Genomic DNA, 18,285 nt, shown 5'->3' with positions numbered 1-18,285 from the left:
GTTGTAGTACACAATTTAATCTGGATGGGAATGTTATAAATAATTTGGTCTGTTTTGAAATAAAATTTGCATATTTTAAGATTTTTTTGGAATTATGTGACAAAAGTATTAAACCCTACAAAACATCCCAATTAGAAGTACCGTGCTCAGTTTATATTTGAAACTTATTATTTATTCTTATTTATACAAAAACTGTCTAAAAAAAGTGTTAGATAGTTAGATGTACAGTATATGGAGAAAATGTTGTTCGACAACATTTTTCAGTTTGAGTTTTTTGTGAAAATATTCGTTTTAGGTCCCTCTGAACCCACAAAAGTGGTTTTCGAAGTGATGACTGTGTGTGTCTGTGTGTGTAAGTGTAACAGCGCTTCAGACTACACCTGTGGTCCGATTTTGATAGCATTTGGTATGGGTAGCAGGGTAACTAAATGCATTTTCTTTAAATTTTGAATTTTGATTACACTTTTACCGATTGATTTTTTATTTTTGATGAAAATTGAATGGGCTCAAACGATTTTGGCTGAAATTGAGTACGTTAAGGTCCCTTTAACGCTTAACAATGGTACAAACCCCTATGCTGTAAAAATTACGGTTCTAAATGTATTGCAATTTTTGTTATTTTGCCCTATAACATCATAATTTCTCCCACCGCTTGCGCATTATAAAGGGTTGGTGACCAAATAATAGGAGTAAGCATGTATAAAATTGCTGAAGCAATTTTGATTTGAATTCAGAATATTATATCATTGAATGCATGTGTATGGTACAAGAATTATAATTAAAAGTGCAATAACAAAATAACATAAATTAAAATCGACTCAAGCAATGTTTTCATTACTTATTTAAGTTTAACTTCTTCAAGATTAACTTCGTATTTTACTACGATCAATAATTAGAGTATAATTGGTTGTGATTTTGCAAGATATTGCAACAATTAACAACATAATGAAGGCCGAGGTAACCCAACAATTGCCTAACAGCTGATTGCTTCACCGATGTTAATCGATGCGTATCGGAACAATTTAACAATCAAGTTATTGTAAGTTATTAATTTGTTTGTTTTTGTAATATGAGTTATTTTATGTATTTTAATTACTATATGCGTTTATTTAGAAGAGTGGGTAATGAATAACAATTGCTGCACTTCGTTACCTTTTACGTAATTCATTTTTCATTCATGCTTATTAATTTATTTTTGATTATGCACTCTGGTATTACGGCGTCATCTATAGGAGTCCTACTTTAAAATAATAAAAAAGTGTAAGAATATTTTTCTCTAACGAAGTAGACATGTCTTTAGTGCACTACTAAGCCTTCCTTCCTATCGTAAAACTATGGGTAACGGTTATATGTATGGGTCGTTTTGCCTTATTCCCAAACACAAACAACAATAAATCATAAAACTCTGGCTACTATAGTTATAATGTTAGTTTATAAGAATAATTTTTGTATTGATTGATTTTCATGTAATCAGAAAAAATACTAATGTGTACATTATTTTGCTTTGTAATTGTTCTAGAGGGTACTTTTTTAAACTGACACACAGGTGATTGACACAGACCAGATAAAATGTGTTGAAAATCTATTTAATGAGTTTATTTATTCTGGAGTGCCATTGATTATATAAAATGTTTTAAATTAATTAAATAAGCATTAGCAACACTGATTTTTTTGTAGCAGTAGTACAGTAAAAGGTTTATATCATAATTTCCGTCTCATTCCCCAATGTAAAGCAAGGGAAATATTCCATTAAACTTATGATTAAATTTTGTTCTTGAAATGGAAGAAATATTATGAAACATATCAATAATGCATAGTAGGTTTTATTTACTTTGGAATGCACTTAAAAGTGGTCTCCATTCTTTAAAATTTGATTACGTGGCAAAGTTTTAGTAATTAACTGCATGCTAGCATAAGAGAAATTAAATATCGCTTGGTTCTCAATGTACGTAATCTGTTCTAAAAGCTACACATAACCAACCCAATAGTTGTGTTCTTGTGTGTGTTCAGAAGATCACACGCAGAAAATCGCGCTTCTTTTTAGCATTATCTAACTGCTGAATCCATTTAAGGGCATGTTTCTGTACAACATGTAGATTTTGTTTATAAGTTTACAATTTATTTTTTCTTATTTTATAAACTATTACCTCCTTCCACCATGATTACGAGCGATTCCAACGATTAATTAGAAATTGTTACTTGTCCTAAGGTACTGAAAACGCGCACGGTATAAAGTATCCATCTTGAAATAAAGAGAGAAAATAATTTATTTATAAAAATAAATACGTCTGTCTAAAAAAATAAGGTTGCCAATGATGCAGAAAAATATACACTTGAAATATTGAAGGATAATAACAGATATAAGACTGATTAATATTGATGTTTGTCATATAAATGATTTCTCATTAGTCAGAGAACCTCTTAATATAATATTGAATACTGTATTAATACTGTATACTCTTATTACTGTATTTACAAAAAAATATATAGTCTACACCAATAAAAGCATAACCGGTCATGAAATACGACAGAAGGACTAAAATCGGATGAAAATTCTACAGGACTTTGTAGTATCCAAAGTCAGTGTTCTAAATTACAAAGTGGGTTACCAAATCGATTTGCATCAACGCAACTAGGGTAATGTTTTTGTATTGCTTCCTTGTTGTTCACTTACAGGAACATTTCAAACTGGTTAATAGGTCATTGTTGATTCTCAGAAGTGTGCAACAATGAGTGAGGTGATTGTTGGAGGTTGATTTTCCGCCCGCGTCGCGTCGGCTTGCCTCGCGCAACTCGCAAATGCTACACACTACTTTACTTTGTAGGTGCGGCTCTTCTCTTCTCATTCAGTCGGTTCGGTACTCGCCAACAGTCGTCTTCTTACCTAAACCTAAACCTTACCTCATTCTGCCCCCACTACCACCTCCACACTCCCCCCCCCCCTGCGACTTGCGCTTCACGTTCACTTCACACTCACATTTCAGTAATTCAGTCGGTTCAGTTCAGTTAAGTAGTTCAGTAGTGTAGTTCACAACGTTTCACGACTCAGTCACTGACGCACAACAGCTGGCTGATGACTTGTTGTGTGTTTTCACATATGTGTTTTGTGTGAAACGGAAACCAAACAAAGGATGCGTTAGTTATCCAGGATGTGCTAGTGACAGTGTTAGGTTAGTTACAGTTCGCTTCTGTGTCGCAATATTCCGATTTCACGAGTGTGGTTTTCCGAGCCACAGGTGTGCCGATGGGTCCAAGTCCTTATCAGTTTGAGTGCGTTACGTCAAGGAGGTGTGGCATTTCATGATTCCAGCAGTGTGTGGGAATGGCGGCAACTTTTCTGACGCCTGTGAAATCTGAACAGGACATTCTTAGGAATTCTATGCTAGAAGATGATCCGAACGCCAACTCTTCAGTTTTCCCAGAAGAGACTTTATCTCCCAGGTGGGGGCCGACACACAAAGGAGCGCAGGAGTTAGCTAACCTATATAGTAGAGGTGAGTGAAGTTTGAAGTTCTGTTGCAACAATGGTGTTATTTGAAAGTTGTATTCTAAACAACTTTTTACAATGCATACTTTTGTGAAAATAGTCATAGTTATACATAATGTACAGGTAACTTATCTTTACCTAGTCTAGATGTGTGGTTAATTCAGACATGAACATAATCCTGACAAAATAAAATAGTTCTAATCATAAACCAGAGGTTCAGGTATGAGCCGTGAGGGCCGAGGGGGAATTTCCTATTTAAATAATTTTTATTTCAAGTCAAATATTGAATGGAACTTGGGATCTTTTAAGCCTAGAATTTGGAAATGAATAAAAATACTTAGTTTTTTATAAAATCTATTTATTACCTCTGTAAATTTACTAGTTAAGGGAGACAAGGTTACTGGACAGTACATTCTAAAAACTAAATTTATTAGTTAACCCTTTATCCCACATATCCATTTTCAAAATGTTATAAGATTAGATCTATGTACACTTGATTTTAGATACCATACCGTCTCCTATAAAGTAGAAAAGGAAAGAAGGAAGGTAAAAGGAAAAGGAAAGGAAGGTAGAAGGAAGGAAGTGGAGTAGGAAGTGCTGTATATAGATTCTCTATTCTATCTCTAGTGAAGAGGATAACAAATACAAAAATAGCTTTTTGATTCTCATTTTCCATTTTGGCAAGATAAATGGAATATAATTAATAAAATACGTCTCCCGACACTATCTGATACTGTAGATATTTACTCACATAGTAAACTGAAACGAATTAGTTATTGTTCGTCATAGCAAATCTATGACAAACAATGACTAAATTTACTTTTGTAAAAGAGAAATCTGAGTTGTCCATTGTGTTTCTAATAAAATACCTTTTTGCTCCATCAGAACTTATTGAATAATCTGAACCATCCCGCCAAATACTTTTAACATGTTTCAATCCAGTAAAAGCCACCGATGAATGAATACTTAATTGATCCATCTAAGCTATCACATAAAACTTTTATCACACCAAACGTACACAATTTGTGTACAAACTACAAAAACAAAACTTTAACCTACAACAATTACAAAGACATTTAAACTGTAGGGGATTTTTTTATAAACTTTACACATAATTTCCGTAGTTGGGGCTACCTTTCAGTTATCTCATCTGGTTTAGTATCACAGATTGCCCACCTGTCAAGCTTGTCAATGATAAGTGATAAGGATATTCAATTCACACTATTATTTTATCTGGTTGAAATAATGACTCAATTCAACTTAATTACTTTAGAATTAGAAAACACCTTTAGCAGGACAAAACTATTTTAAACTGTACCTAATTTAATATATCTTCCAGTTGTGATTAAGTTAAATCCAGTAGTTAAGAGTCTAACCAAAAAAAATATTTACTCAAAAAAAATATTTGTTTCATTGGTGGTTTTTGATTAATCAATTAATTAACTGTCAAAGTACGGTACTCAAAACCATGTATATTCATATAATATAGACCTAGTAATATTCCTTTTTTTGGGTTGCAATGGGGTCTTATAAGTATAACAAAAATAGTCTTCTTCTTTATTTATAACCACCATCAGTTCATATAATAATGCAAGCCAGTAGCATAAATAAATTCTATTCCTATTCCTTTGTAAATAAAATAAATCAAATTGCATACCATTTAGATCAAAACAAAGATCGGCAACAGGCCCGGTGATATAATATGTGTGATAGCTATGGGCCCAAGATATAAAATTATCATCTTCTTTGAGGTTGTTACAAAAAGCGTTGGAAGTTTACCAACATTAAAGTGTTGGCAGGACTTAAAGATCTTTTTTACCGATCCAACTTTAGTAACAGTGGCGAAAAGGTTATTTGTTTTTTTTTCATGAGGAGGGAATGAAAACCACATCACAGTTCACAACCACAAAAAGTTCAACAATCCCTTTTCAATAGGGCTACATTGTTATTAGCAAATGTAAATTATTAATTACAATTTAAACCTCAACTGACCATTTAACTGTGTCGCCACTATAGCTGGCTTTGTCTAACAAGTGTGTTCGTCTTCAAGCCATTTTTCAGAACATTAGTTTTAATCGTCGACATCTTTCGCAAATCGCAAAGGGCTGTGAACGTATCCCATGTTCACGACAAGATTGTTAACACTTTTGCAATTGCAGAGACATCTTCTATGTCTCCTGTACTCAGAAATAAATCACAAACATCTCCTGTTCGTGGGAACACAAGCTTTGTCTCCCTCGGTCGTGACAAAATTGTGGACATCTTCCGTGATCGCTAAGGAATCGTGAAACTATGTTGGATAATGGTATGCTTCACCTTGAGCGCCTGCAAAAACTTTCTTTAGGGAAGCATACCGTACTAGAATCTTATCCCAGAGGTTAGAGGAAAAACCCTCCTTCCAAAACATGTTCATTTTAAAGGAAAAACATTATATTTCACCAAAAAAACTTAAAAAACGGTAAAAATGGTAGTAGATGGTAGTCTAAAAGCTGGATTTGTTATACCGTACAGCTTTAAAAACATACTTATTTATCTCCACAATCTGTTTAAATCCTTAGAGAACATTTTAGAGAATTTTAAATATTTTTTTTTTCAAAAACACTATTTTTATTTTCAGATTCAATGCTTATTTTAAAATATACTGTTTCCATTTCAGGCAAACGTATACAAGAATGCATAAGCGTCAGTATATGCGTCACGCTGATGGCTGTCAATACTTGTCTTATATTTTATCACATACACGTAAAAAATATTCCCACGATCATATTGGCTGCCCTCTGCGGTATTGTGTCAGCCGACTTTGCTTCCGGCCTCGTCCATTGGCTAGCAGACACGTGGGGTTCGATAGACCTACCGATAATCGGAAAGGTAAGTGCAAACATCCTATTACTTATATGAAATATCGGGTGGCATTACGATCATCAGAAAGTTTAGGTAATATCCTATATCATATTATGTTTAGTTAGCTGTTAATATAGAAGAATTTGAATATTCAGAATGTTAATATGATACATCATAGCTCTTATGAAAGTGTTCAAAAGTTAATACAGTATAACTATAATCATTAGAACCAATCACAAACCAATTATAAATTTCAATGCAATCTTAAATTCATACCAATTTCTTGTAGTCAGTGCCATTTATTTATTGGTGAACATTTGTGACTGTATCTGTAGCTATCTAAACCAACGATCTGCAAAGGTACTGACTTGTCATGTTTTATAGCCTCTATAAATTATATAAACCGGAGTACATACTATTTCAATTTATTAATTAATCGCTTACTCAGTTTATATTTGACCCTCTTTATGTAAAAAATATAAAAAAATTCGAATAGACAATGGTACAGAGTATACAGAGTATACCTTTGACAAATATACAGCATTTCAAAGGAAAAAAAGGAATTAAATGGAAATAAACCCTACCATGGTTCAGGGGTTTTTGGAGACCATCATTAAGGTAGTACAATAAAAATAAATTTCTAAAGAATGGTATCATTAATGACCGAAACACAAACTGAGGACACCTAAATGCAGCCTCTGTATTCTATTTTTAAACATAAATCAAATTTAAATTTCATTTACAAAAAAATATGAAGACATTTTATCAAGTAATTTCTTCTTGATATTTGAAATTAAAGTTGATAAGTTTTAGAGTAACCAAAAAATGTTTACTACAAGAAAGCGTTTTACAAAATAAAATTAAATTAAACATGCATATATTATGTTGATTTGCTGAGATTTGCTACTTTATTTTATGTTTATCAGTTTTGTGAATACCTCTAAGAATTAAACCCAAAGAGATTTTACAATTATTGTTATCAAGTCAACATTCTCTGTTAATGAATGTGAATATGAACAGAAGAACATCTGCATTTGCATTTGATATTTCAAACAAACACTGAGAACGACAACAGCTGATTGAGGTTTCGTTCCACTTGTGAAGCAACAATACCCAAGGCCTTGAGTCAGTCTAATATTGGTACCATCATAACTGTATCTTGTACTCCATACCCTTATCTCATCGGTGTTTAACCATTTAAGCTCCAAAGCTGATATGTTGGATGTTATGAGTAACAAAATGTTCATTTAAACACTAATTATGTGAAAATAAATTAACAAAAATGGCTGAAAAGTGTGTTTGCCTTGTTCTGCTACCTGGACAAGCTCAGAATCTATTTACTAGATTATTGGGTTAAAAATGTCACCCTTGCTGTTGAAACTTAGGTAAGATGAAAAATTTAGCAGTCTAAGGCGATGTCATCCTAGTACTGTTGATCATATGCTCAAATCCGGTCTCGGTTGGATATAGTTTGCAAGTTATGAAAGTTCACCTTACTGTGATAGAGCTGACGAGAGAGGTCCATCTAGAATCATAGTGGAATGCTCAGATGGAAATTAAATGGATAAGTGAAATCCTTCTGAGTTTCACTTCTGGACAACACTTTAAAAGTTAGCCCAAGGAGAAGGACACGTCTGATATTTTATGTTTCCTCGCAAGATTAGAATTTAAATATCAAATTATTTTAATCATGTGGTAATAAACCGTATTGCAGTGAACAGGATTTGTATGCTAGGTGTTCACAACGCTGGAAGTTTTTATCCTGTGACCACAGAAAAGGTACAGGAGGAAACACGGATATGAGACGACCGTGCGCTTTCAGTGCTGGTATGTTGTGCCGGAAATATATTTGTGACGAGCAAGGAAGAGCCCCAGCGGAAAACAATGTGCAGAAATTCCCATTGCACAGGGTCTTCCTCTACGGTGAGCGTTGTAGTACATGGGGGGGCGGTGTTCGTCTTTGCCCTAGACACCACTTAAGTGTACCATTGAGTGTTTCCTCAGTACCTACTTCGCTGTGCTGTTAGAGTACTTAAGTTTTTGATGACTAAAGCTCTAGTGCGTAATTGCAACAAAAGTGTGAGAAATTTTTACATAACGATGATTCATTAATGAATATTCTGCAGCCATTCAGAAAACATATAACATATTCGTTGTTACAGTATTTTAAAAAAAACATGTAAATTCTATTGGTTAAAATTAGTGAGTAACTGCAACTTAAGTCCTGTGAGATATTTACGTAAGGATGATTGTTTTAAGAATTTTCTGCGGCCATTCAGGGAGCATCACATAGACCCTACGTCGATAACCCGCCACGACTTCATCGAGACCAACGGTGACAACTTCATGGTAACCATCCCGTTCCTGCTGCTCATGCTGTACCGACTCCTCACAGACTCCGAAGTCCAGCTGCAGCAACGGTTTTCCTCCATTTGCTTCATTTTCCTCTTCGCAATCTTCGTCGCCATGACAAATCAGGTAGGATCTCTTAATCTCGGTTGATGACTGGGGTTATTATCTTTTGTCTGCACTTAAGGTATTTTCCTTCCAGATATATGATAGTCCCTTAAGGAATCATTACTGATAATTTTAAGAGTTTTTAAAATGCAGACGATATTTTGTTGTTGAAAGAACTAGCAATGTATGGTTAGTTGGCAGTAATAATTTATTTGCTCAACTTTTTGTGACGTGTAATAAATTCTAAAATACAAGCTTTAAATAATAATTAGAATTAATTTCTTTATTTGTCATGAATGTTTTGACTCGTACATAATTGAATCAAGACTGAGCAAAGATAACAAATATTTCTGCTTTCAAATACCTATGGTTGCCTCCCCAGAAGAATGAGGCTAGGTGCTTGTGTACTCAATATTTGTATTTCAAATCTTTTTTTTAGATCCATAAGTGGTCTCATACATACTTTGGTCTCCCACCATGGGTCGTTTGGCTTCAAGAGCACCATGTAATCCTACCCAGACGACATCATAGGTAAGCATCAGCGCTTAAAACCATCAACTTTACTTTTTAAAAATTTCAATTGGGAGTTGCTCATTACTCCTCTAGATATTACAACATTTCATAGATAACATTTTAAAAACTTGATTGTAGCACCTAGCACATGATGCAATCCACAGTTCTCAGCACTGCAGAGCCCAAAGCCCGATGTTGCAAAGCACTCTGTAAACTTTCAATGAACTTCAGGAGTTGACTCTTTAGACCACATAAATCGCACAACTTTGCCGTAGTATAGATTTTTCCTTAATTTGTTATTTTTTGGCCGTTATGATGAGACTACTAATCGTTTAGGGATGAAAACCAGCATGAATGGTAGAGGATGAAGTAAAAACTACAGCATTGATTTTTAGATTTTAAATACAGTAGTTAGTAGTTATAGTTTAACTGTAACAGAAGCTAAATTGTTTGAGACCTTAATTTTCGGACAGTTCTTGTATTAAACAAGATCTATGGAACCGAAATCCAGTTAATGTTGTTTGCTAGCCTAGTGGTGAGCACCTTATGCCTTATTCTTGAAGTGTTTCTGAACCAATTAATTGAGAAATAAAAAGGTTAAATTACCTATTGTCGCCATATAATCCAAGTATATCCTACTGGATTATTCACATATGCCATTGTCAGATCAGTACACAAACTATTCTTGCCTGAAGAGGTGCGTTAAAAGTTCACAAACAAGTAAACACTGTTATTAAACATAGTGTTACTTGTGCACGGACAGGAAGATGGAGGCGAGCCAGACGAGTGTCAAGACTCAATAGGAAAAAGCTGGTCGTTATCTGACCTTTGTCCTGATGACATAGCGAGTACAGCATTGTTTTGGCTATTGTCTAGCTTTGGTTTCAAAATTGGATTGCAGGGTGTTTTTGTCATGTGGCTTTTTTTATTATAGTTTGATATTATCGGGTGCAATCTCTTTCAATCTGTCAAAATTGCACCTTTTTTACTGTTTTCATAAAAGTTTTTTGTTACCTTATTTTAACTAGCAAATTTACTTAAAATTACCAAAAACATTTCTAATCCCCGACCATGGTCTGTCGCTAGATTCCACCATGTGGCGCCCCACGAGACCTACTACTGCATCACTACCGGCTGGCTCAACTGGCCGCTAGAAGTCGTCAAATTCTGGTCGACGCTGGAGACAATCATCACCCTCGTGACGGGCTGCAAGCCGCGTGACGACGACTTCAAGTGGGCTCAAAAACGCTCGTGACCACTCACAAATTGTAAATATCCCTGTAAATATTTGTACCTTCATTGTTACCCACTGAGCTTGATAGCCACACTGTCGGAGTCAATGCGCCATATTTTTGCATTTAATTTTTTATAACTCTAGGTTAATTGTGAATTTTATACATTGAATCTCTCATGTAATGACTTGTTTGAGGGTGAAATTGCAATTTGAATATTTTGTCGCTAATGTTTTACTTGTAAGCGTTCACTGATTAATTTTGTTATTGAAAGCAAAGTGAGGATTTGGTATGTTTGCTTTTAAAAAAGTTCACGTCCATCAAGTCACACTTATTTATTTTTGTTTGACTGGCCCCAGGCCAATCGGTAAAGTGATAATTTGTTTGTAATTTATTTTTGCTGAAAAATGTTTATTGAATTATTACTTTGGATCATTTGGAAAATTCAGCCCGGTAATCTCGATGAATCATTAAAATAGTTTAAGGAATATGAGAAACAGAATAGAAAAAACACTCCATAATACATCAGATTCTTTATACATTGTACTGATAGATTATTCAAAATAACTACATTTAACTGTAGATTTTGTAGTTTTCAGTGTAATGACCATGTTGCTTACCCAAAATTGTGTAACAACATCAAGACTCCAAATTATGAAGAAAACGAATCAATAACCATCATTAATTTTGTATCGTGAAAAAATAATAAATTTGTTAAATAGGTTTATAAGTTTCATTTGTCCTTATATTATTAATACTTATGTATATAAATGCTAAATGTATGATTTAATTTTAAATTAATGTGTTAAAAAATTATATAATTTATCTTAAAAGTGGTAATACAGTAATGTTTAAGCCATTTTGAGTTAAGTTACTGAAGAAGTTTTTGGAGTTGGACAAATTTATTAATTTTCCTTGTACTACGGTACTATAACATTTAGGCAACTTAGACAAATCATTGACAACAATGAATCACCCATAATTAAATTTTGAAGACTATGGCATGGAAGTTAAAAGATTAAACATTTTTTTTTTTTATATTACCATAAGTGTCATGTCATTATTCATTCTTTGTTTCTTTTGTAATTCTTTGTTTTTTGTGTAACTGATAATATCCTGTGGTCTTAAAGCATACCTCTTTTGTGAGATTAATATTGTTTAGCTTGTTTTTACATTTAATTCCCCAGCATCAGCAAACATTTTACTGTACGTCATTCCAATTGGAATCAATGCCAAAAACAGACTATTGTTCTAATACAGAAACAATGCCACCCGTTTTCAATTGTCTACCCACTATCTCATTGCCAATAAGTCTAAATTGTTGTTTAAAATTTCGTAGAGTATTTCAAACTACACTACAATAAAACCTGTTTTAGTTTTATTAATAAAATAAAAGTATATCAGCAACGATCACAGTCTTCTCAAATGTTCAGTTTAAGAGAAAACAGTTTTATGGATGAATATCCTATTTTTATCACCAACTTTCATGACACATTACATTAATTGTTTTTCATTTAAGTAATCCATTTTATAATGTTAGTATCCAAAAAGTCATTGAGTAAAGACTCATATTCCATGAACAAATTTTTAAGGACCAAATAGATTTTGTTGATTTATGCCATCTTGTTGTAATGTTGATCATATTGTTGTGGATTGTACAGCTGTGCCTTGTGCCTTAGACCTCACAAATTTCCTTTAAGTGCTTTAAGAGTCATAATTTATGAGTTTATATTGTACATTCAGTGACAGTTCCAAGGGGGAAGTTATAGGGGCTAAAGCTCCCCCCCCCCCACACCCATAGGACCCTGAAAGAATCGATTCAAACATGCATGTCGTCCTAAAAACCTAACAGAGGTTTTTGGACACAGTTCTAGACATTAAAAATAGCTTTAAAAAGTTGTGAAACTGCTTTAAAAATACCAAATCTTTTGAGGGAGGACCCCTGAACCCCCTTCCTTTCTGGGGGGGGGGGGGGCACCCCCCAACAAGGCCCCAGAACCAAACTACTTTGTACATTGTATTGCATGAAAATGGTCCGATAGAAATTGTAACAGCTGTTTATGATACCGTTTTATTTCAATATAAATTTGGCAACATTGCCAAAACCAAATCTGGTTGGACTGTTTTCGTGTAATGTAGAATATTGAGCTTTTGTTAATTAATAGAATTTGAAGCAATGAACAGCCAATGAATATTGACTATTTTTTAAAGTTTTTGACAGGAACACACAGTCTGATAATACTCACAACAGTCAGGTTTATTTGTGAAAAGCGATTCTATCAGTATCCTTAGTAATTTTTTTTAGGTTGGTTTTTAAATTAATTGAAATTTTAAAAATATACCTATGGCTTTTTGTGCCATAAGTTTTGCACATTACATTTTGTGTAGTGTAATGCTAGTCAATAAAAAACAATTCAATAGAAATTTCAATATTACAATGTAAGTAATGTATGAAAATGTTAACAAAGGCAGTTTAACTGTCATGCCTATAATTTTAATTATTTTTTAGCTTTTTAATTTTATTTTAACATAACAAAACCATTGTATGTGTTGTAATAGTCTTAGGGCTAAAAATAAAGTAGCGTATACATTAGGAGGACTTTTTGTAAAAAAGAGTGATTTTTAAACAGCCTAGAAGATAAAACAAGGTTTATTTTATATTGTTAAGAAAGTCAAAGTAAATCATTTGAGTGAGTATTTTTCTACTCATAAATATTTAAAAAATATTTGTGTACTCGGCTACAAGCTTTATTGCTCTGTGATAGTTTAGAGCACTTCGTATTTAATAATAAATTATAATTAATAAACATGTCCATAATTATTTTTAAGACAACGCCACAATTTAATAAAAAAAATTCAATTTATATGTAATATGTTTGATTTTCCTCTGTTGTAACGTTAGGATATTCATGTAACTTATTGTGATAATTTTCAAATGTTCTATACATGTGCGGGGGGTGATCAGTACCTAGGGCTGAAAAAAGATTTGTCACCTTTCCGGGGGGCAGACGGGGCCCTCCCCTGAAAATTTTTTGAAATTAATAGGCGTACTCTAAAAAAAGTTTAAGGGTATTTTAGGGTTAAAATTTACTGATTGAAATTGGTTTTTGTTTTATATGTATTTAACTCACTTATAAAATAAACCAATATTGTAAAAAAAGCCTTTTTTGGAAATTCAGCACCCCTAAAAATATGGAGCTCTCCACCAGGTACCTGATACAATCCATTTCATACTGAGCTTAAAGTAATAAAATTAACTCTTGGCAATTTCATTTTCCCCCTCCCAATAAATTCAACTCTTGTGCATTCAAAACTCTTGATAGTTCGACGTATTTTGCTTATCCTGTCAATTTCAAGTAATAAAGAGTAAAAGTGTCTCATTATATATTTGATTTATTTAGCATTTTTGAAAAAGCTGAGTCCTTTTACCAGTATATTCAAATTGTTAAATCAAATTTTGTGTAATCCTAGCAATGTAAACCTAAGCGATCACAAGACCTAAGACATTGGCCTTAGATTTCACTCTAGGGTGGGTATTTTAAGGTAAGGATCCAGTGAAGCCCAGTAGGTCAAAATATTCAGGCAGTTGAGGAGAAGCTGCCCCACTACTTCTTTCTTCTTAATGTTGCATCTGATTGACATTTTGGCTAACCTCAGCTGTTGTACTATTGTTTTAAAGGTAGGATCTAGTGGAGGAGATAGATTTCTTCCTCTAAAACCGCCTAAATTTTGTGAAAAGAGTATGAGTAGATGAATTAGGTGACAGCCTTTGTTCTGACTATGATCTTTTTTTTTTTTTTTTTTTTTTTTATAGAGGTTGGCGGCCTCTTTTAACCTTGCATTTGCCCGTCCACATAGACTAAGCGCCCGTGCGTGGATCGTTTACAGCAAAGCAAGGAGTGAGCCGGTACAGTACAAAGGTGAACTGTACTGATAAAATGTTATCGGCAGTGACCAGGATTCGAACCCACGACATCGCTGCCTTGGGCCCGAAGTCCGCGACGCTACCGACTGAGCCACCGACTCACTGAAGATATCAGCTGGTTCTTTTAGCCATGGCCGTTAAATGAGAACAGCTGGGACTGGGCAGGGCAGCTTTAATAAATGGGCGGTGGGCCCAGGGGCGCAAGAGAGTTTTAGGTTTGTTGGGGAAGCGAGGAAGAGAAAAATTCCTCCACGAGGTAGGTGGAGGGGCGCACATATCTCGGGGCCCATACCACATCACATGCAAGAGGGCCTGGGGCTGGGTCCACCCAGTTTCTAAATTCTAAAAAGCTCCTTCAACAAATCCTTCAAAATCTTTCAAACTGACTAAGAATAAATTTTCCTTTAAAGTTACCTTTGCCGTGACTCTATAATAAAGGAAGGATTGCCATACCCTATTTTTTTACAAATTCCGTTTTTTGTGACTATGTCAAGGGTGCCGATTTTTCCGTGAAAACTATGTCTGTGTAAAAACCAAAACAGCCATCAACACAAAAATCGTAAATGGCCATCCTCAAACGTGTTCAAAGTGTAAGCATTCAAAAACGTAAACAACTTAAAATTATATTTTTAAAAAAGTATCTAACATGTAAACATACATCTACTCCTGAACTAAGGACTCATATATACTTAGATCAACGATGCAATTACCCAGTGTTAACTGTATGTTGTGTATTTAAATAATTGAGATTTGAGAATGGTGTGAATGCTTCGCTCAGGTCGGCTAGTATTATTTAATTGTCAAACTGTTTTCTGGACCCACATTTTTCCTGTGGGTTATTCCAGATCCCCAGCCCTGGCCCTATGGAAAAGTTAGGTGGACCCGATACTATGTTCTATTAATGTACTCTTTAAGAATGGTTTTGTTGATACTTGGGCAGTATGTGCTATGAAGTTTTGATCAAAATAGTTCTACCACTATGAGTATAGTTGTCTAGCTAGGCGGTCTGAGTGGTACAGCTGGTAAAGTGAGAAATTTGGAGTTTTAAAATAGTTATAGCTAAGATGAGTAGTTATGGGTTCCCAAATAACTATGATGTTTTGTTTTTGTATGGTAGAAAACTTGTACCACAGTCTATAGAATAGTCTGTGCTTGTAGGTACTGAAAGAAGTTTTTGTTATGGCTGACACATTTTTTGGCAATTTAGAGAACAAAAATCGTATAAACTGACGTAGATACAAAAGTGGTCAATAATTTTAATAGCAAAACCTATTTGTTGGGTTGTTGAAAGAAACATTTTTCAAAGATGATTATTTTCGTACCATATGGGAGATTTTCAATATTTTAACGTTATCGTGGAAGCCGATGATAAGCTACCACAGGAGACAAATGATTGTTTTCGCAACTGTGGAATAATTTTGCCGCAATCGTAGAAGAGGATGACTATATTTCCGATACTCATTGATATAATTAGTATTTGGCCACGATCACGGGAGACGATGATGACTTTATGAGCGAAGGAGGTAATCTTGATGTTGCCGAATCGTGGAGGACAATGACAATATTTCCGTTACCAATATTCAGGGTTTTGCCGCGATCACGGTTACGGAAGAGGATGACGATCTTTTTGTGACAGCGGGAGATATTCGGGATTTTGCCGCGATCGTAGAGGACGAATAATGGCGTCTCCTCTACAGTACAGACGATGGCTCAGATAGTGAAGTACCCCACCACGAGCATAGCTTATTGGGTGGGCAGATTTTCACATCCTTGTTAGTCAGTCGTGACGTCATCGTTGATTCGTTCGATTCGAGAAGTCGATGTTGTTTTGCAACATAGTCACTTCGACATATCGTCTATCGATATTTGATCGTTGTTCGCGTCGAATTCGTTATCATCATGGTTGTTTGTTAAGCAGGTTGTTTCTCTACATTTTTATGAATATGAATCTGATAGTCACAGTAGAAAAGCCTTTTAAGCTTATAGGACGGTCTGTAATTTAAATTTACCGCTCATATGCAAATCTAATTGTATCGGATCGGAAATAAGGAGCTTAAACCAAGTTGGACGTGGCTTGTGACCAAAAGTAAAAGATATAATAAACAAGAAAGACTTAAAGCTATACATAACCTGGCCAAAATCCGCACGTGCCCACTAGCTACCTTGGTTATTTCTAAGGAGCTTAATTTCGGGATCTTATCTTATGACAAGATTGGACTTTGTTTTACTGATTTTCATTCAACAATGTAGGCCTATTTAAGTTATTAAAATGTATTTTGTTCTCATTTGTTACCCCTAGTATATTAATTTAATATGGGTATTTTGTGTTTAGTCGTAGCTTAAGATTTATGAAACTTAAGTTGTGCTTATAAAACTATTACCGGTAACTATTAAGTTTTGGGCATTTCAAATGCTTAATTTTAGACGTAGGCTAAAATAACATAACAGGCATAGCCTAATTGAACATCAAGAGGATGTCATAGGCTATGTAGCCTACTTTGCAAGTCCTAGGTCCTATTATTGTGGTAATAAACCCCTTTATAATTCAAAGGCATGGCATCAAAATAGCAATGAAGATCCAACCTAGCTAATAATTTACACAGTTTAGGCCTGGCCTATAAACTTAAAGCAGTGTTAACAACTTCTGAAGCCCAGCTAGCCTAAAGCTTCCGAATCTATTAACATAGACTTGTTAGATTCTATATCCTATTCCCAATATGGCCAGCCTATGGAAATTCAGAATTCACCAAGGTCACAAAATTAATTATTAACAAAGTGCAATTTCGATTCCACGTGATCACCATCATTATTATCTTCTGTCACCTCCATTCCTGTAATAGGCCTAGGCCTAAGTTAAGTTAATCCAAGTCCAAAAACATATAATTTTATGATAAAGTCTCAAAAACATATATGACTTAAGTCATATGTAAATATAAAAATGTATAATTTAAGTTAAATCCAGAAAACAACATCTCGTAAGTTAAGTGAAAATTAAACAAACTGGTAAGTTATATCTGAAAACAAGATTAACAAATTTTCTTTCGTTACGCTTGTCGACATACATTCAATCCAACCAAACAAAGAAAGAGAAAGAACCAAAGAACGAGAATCAAGATTCGAGAAAGATATATTTTAGAAGGATGCGTTTCTCTAGTAAGTAAATTAGGGGTATTCGATTATCGACTATTTTGACTTGTGGAGCTATGCGATACCAGTACGGTAATTGCATCGCATCGACGATGGTCGATGACGTCACGACTGACTAACAAGGATGGGAAAATCTGCCCACCAGCTTATTGTGCGTTGGGTGGGCTCCTTAAAAACGCCTCGCCCCGGGTGCAATAAACCACGCAACGGTCGGTCCAAATTCAAATTTCGAATATAGTATATGATTTTAAATACAATAAAACTATGTTTTTTTATTCACTCCCAAGTTTATGTGTTATTAATCAATGTTTTGACGATTGTTTCGATCAATGTTTCACATTTAAAAAGGTGGCCGCGCATTTCAGAGTTTTTATGCAACTGGGTTTGAAGTCTTCTTGCAATGTCCAATGTCCAAAGTCAATGAGACGACCTTAAACATAAACTATTTATCTCTTATCTCTGAAATGTGAATAGGAAAATATATAAAATCGTAGATAAAACTAAAGTTTTGTTAAATATTCAGATATATTTTTGTAGCTATTGCAGTTTATTTTGATAAATCTGCCATTTACGTTTTTATGTAATTTTACATTTTATATGTAGTGCAGCTTTTTTAATGCTCTACTGTTGAACAGTTGGTACTAGGTAGTTGTTTGTCAAGATGACAAGAACGGTGGAATGTA

At 34.2% G+C, this 18,285-nt stretch overlaps 1 protein-coding gene across 2 annotated transcripts; it reads left to right on the top strand.

The window, feature by feature from the left end:
- Nucleotides 1–2,992: 2,992 nt before the first annotated feature.
- Nucleotides 2,993–13,363, top strand: LOC128999500 (plasmanylethanolamine desaturase-like). Of its 2 annotated transcripts, XM_054426064.1 has the most exons (6): nt 2,993–3,494; nt 6,144–6,355; nt 8,588–8,806; nt 9,225–9,316; nt 10,385–10,566; nt 11,123–13,363. In XM_054426064.1, the coding sequence occupies exons 1-5, from the start codon at nt 3,323–3,325 to the stop codon at nt 10,551–10,553; spliced, it is 864 nt and encodes a 287-aa protein (XP_054282039.1). In that variant the 5' UTR covers nt 2,993–3,322; the 3' UTR covers nt 10,554–10,566; nt 11,123–13,363. The 2 variants fall into 2 exon arrangements, with proteins under 2 accessions (XP_054282039.1, XP_054282038.1); XM_054426063.1 differs by having other exon boundaries at nt 10,385–13,363.
- Nucleotides 13,364–18,285: the final 4,922 nt, after the last annotated feature.

The sequence above is a fragment of the Macrosteles quadrilineatus genome, unplaced genomic scaffold (genome assembly GCF_028750875.1).
Source record: "Macrosteles quadrilineatus isolate MER2022 unplaced genomic scaffold, UCM_ALF_1.0 Scaffold_8__2_contigs__length_117827958, whole genome shotgun sequence".
Taxonomy (NCBI): Eukaryota; Metazoa; Arthropoda; class Insecta; order Hemiptera; family Cicadellidae; genus Macrosteles; species Macrosteles quadrilineatus.
This window is presented reverse-complemented; position numbering and strand designations above follow the sequence as displayed.

Coding starts and splice junctions, on each gene's coding strand:
- LOC128999500 (XM_054426064.1), top strand. CDS start 3,323: ATGGCGGCAACTTTTCTGACGCCTGTGAAATCTGAACAGGACATTCTT. Junction 3,495..6,143: donor AGCTAACCTATATAGTAGAG/GTGAGTGAAGTT, acceptor TTTCCATTTCAG/GCAAACGTATACAAGAATGC. Junction 9,317..10,384: donor CTACCCAGACGACATCATAG/GTAAGCATCAGC, acceptor GTCTGTCGCTAG/ATTCCACCATGTGGCGCCCC.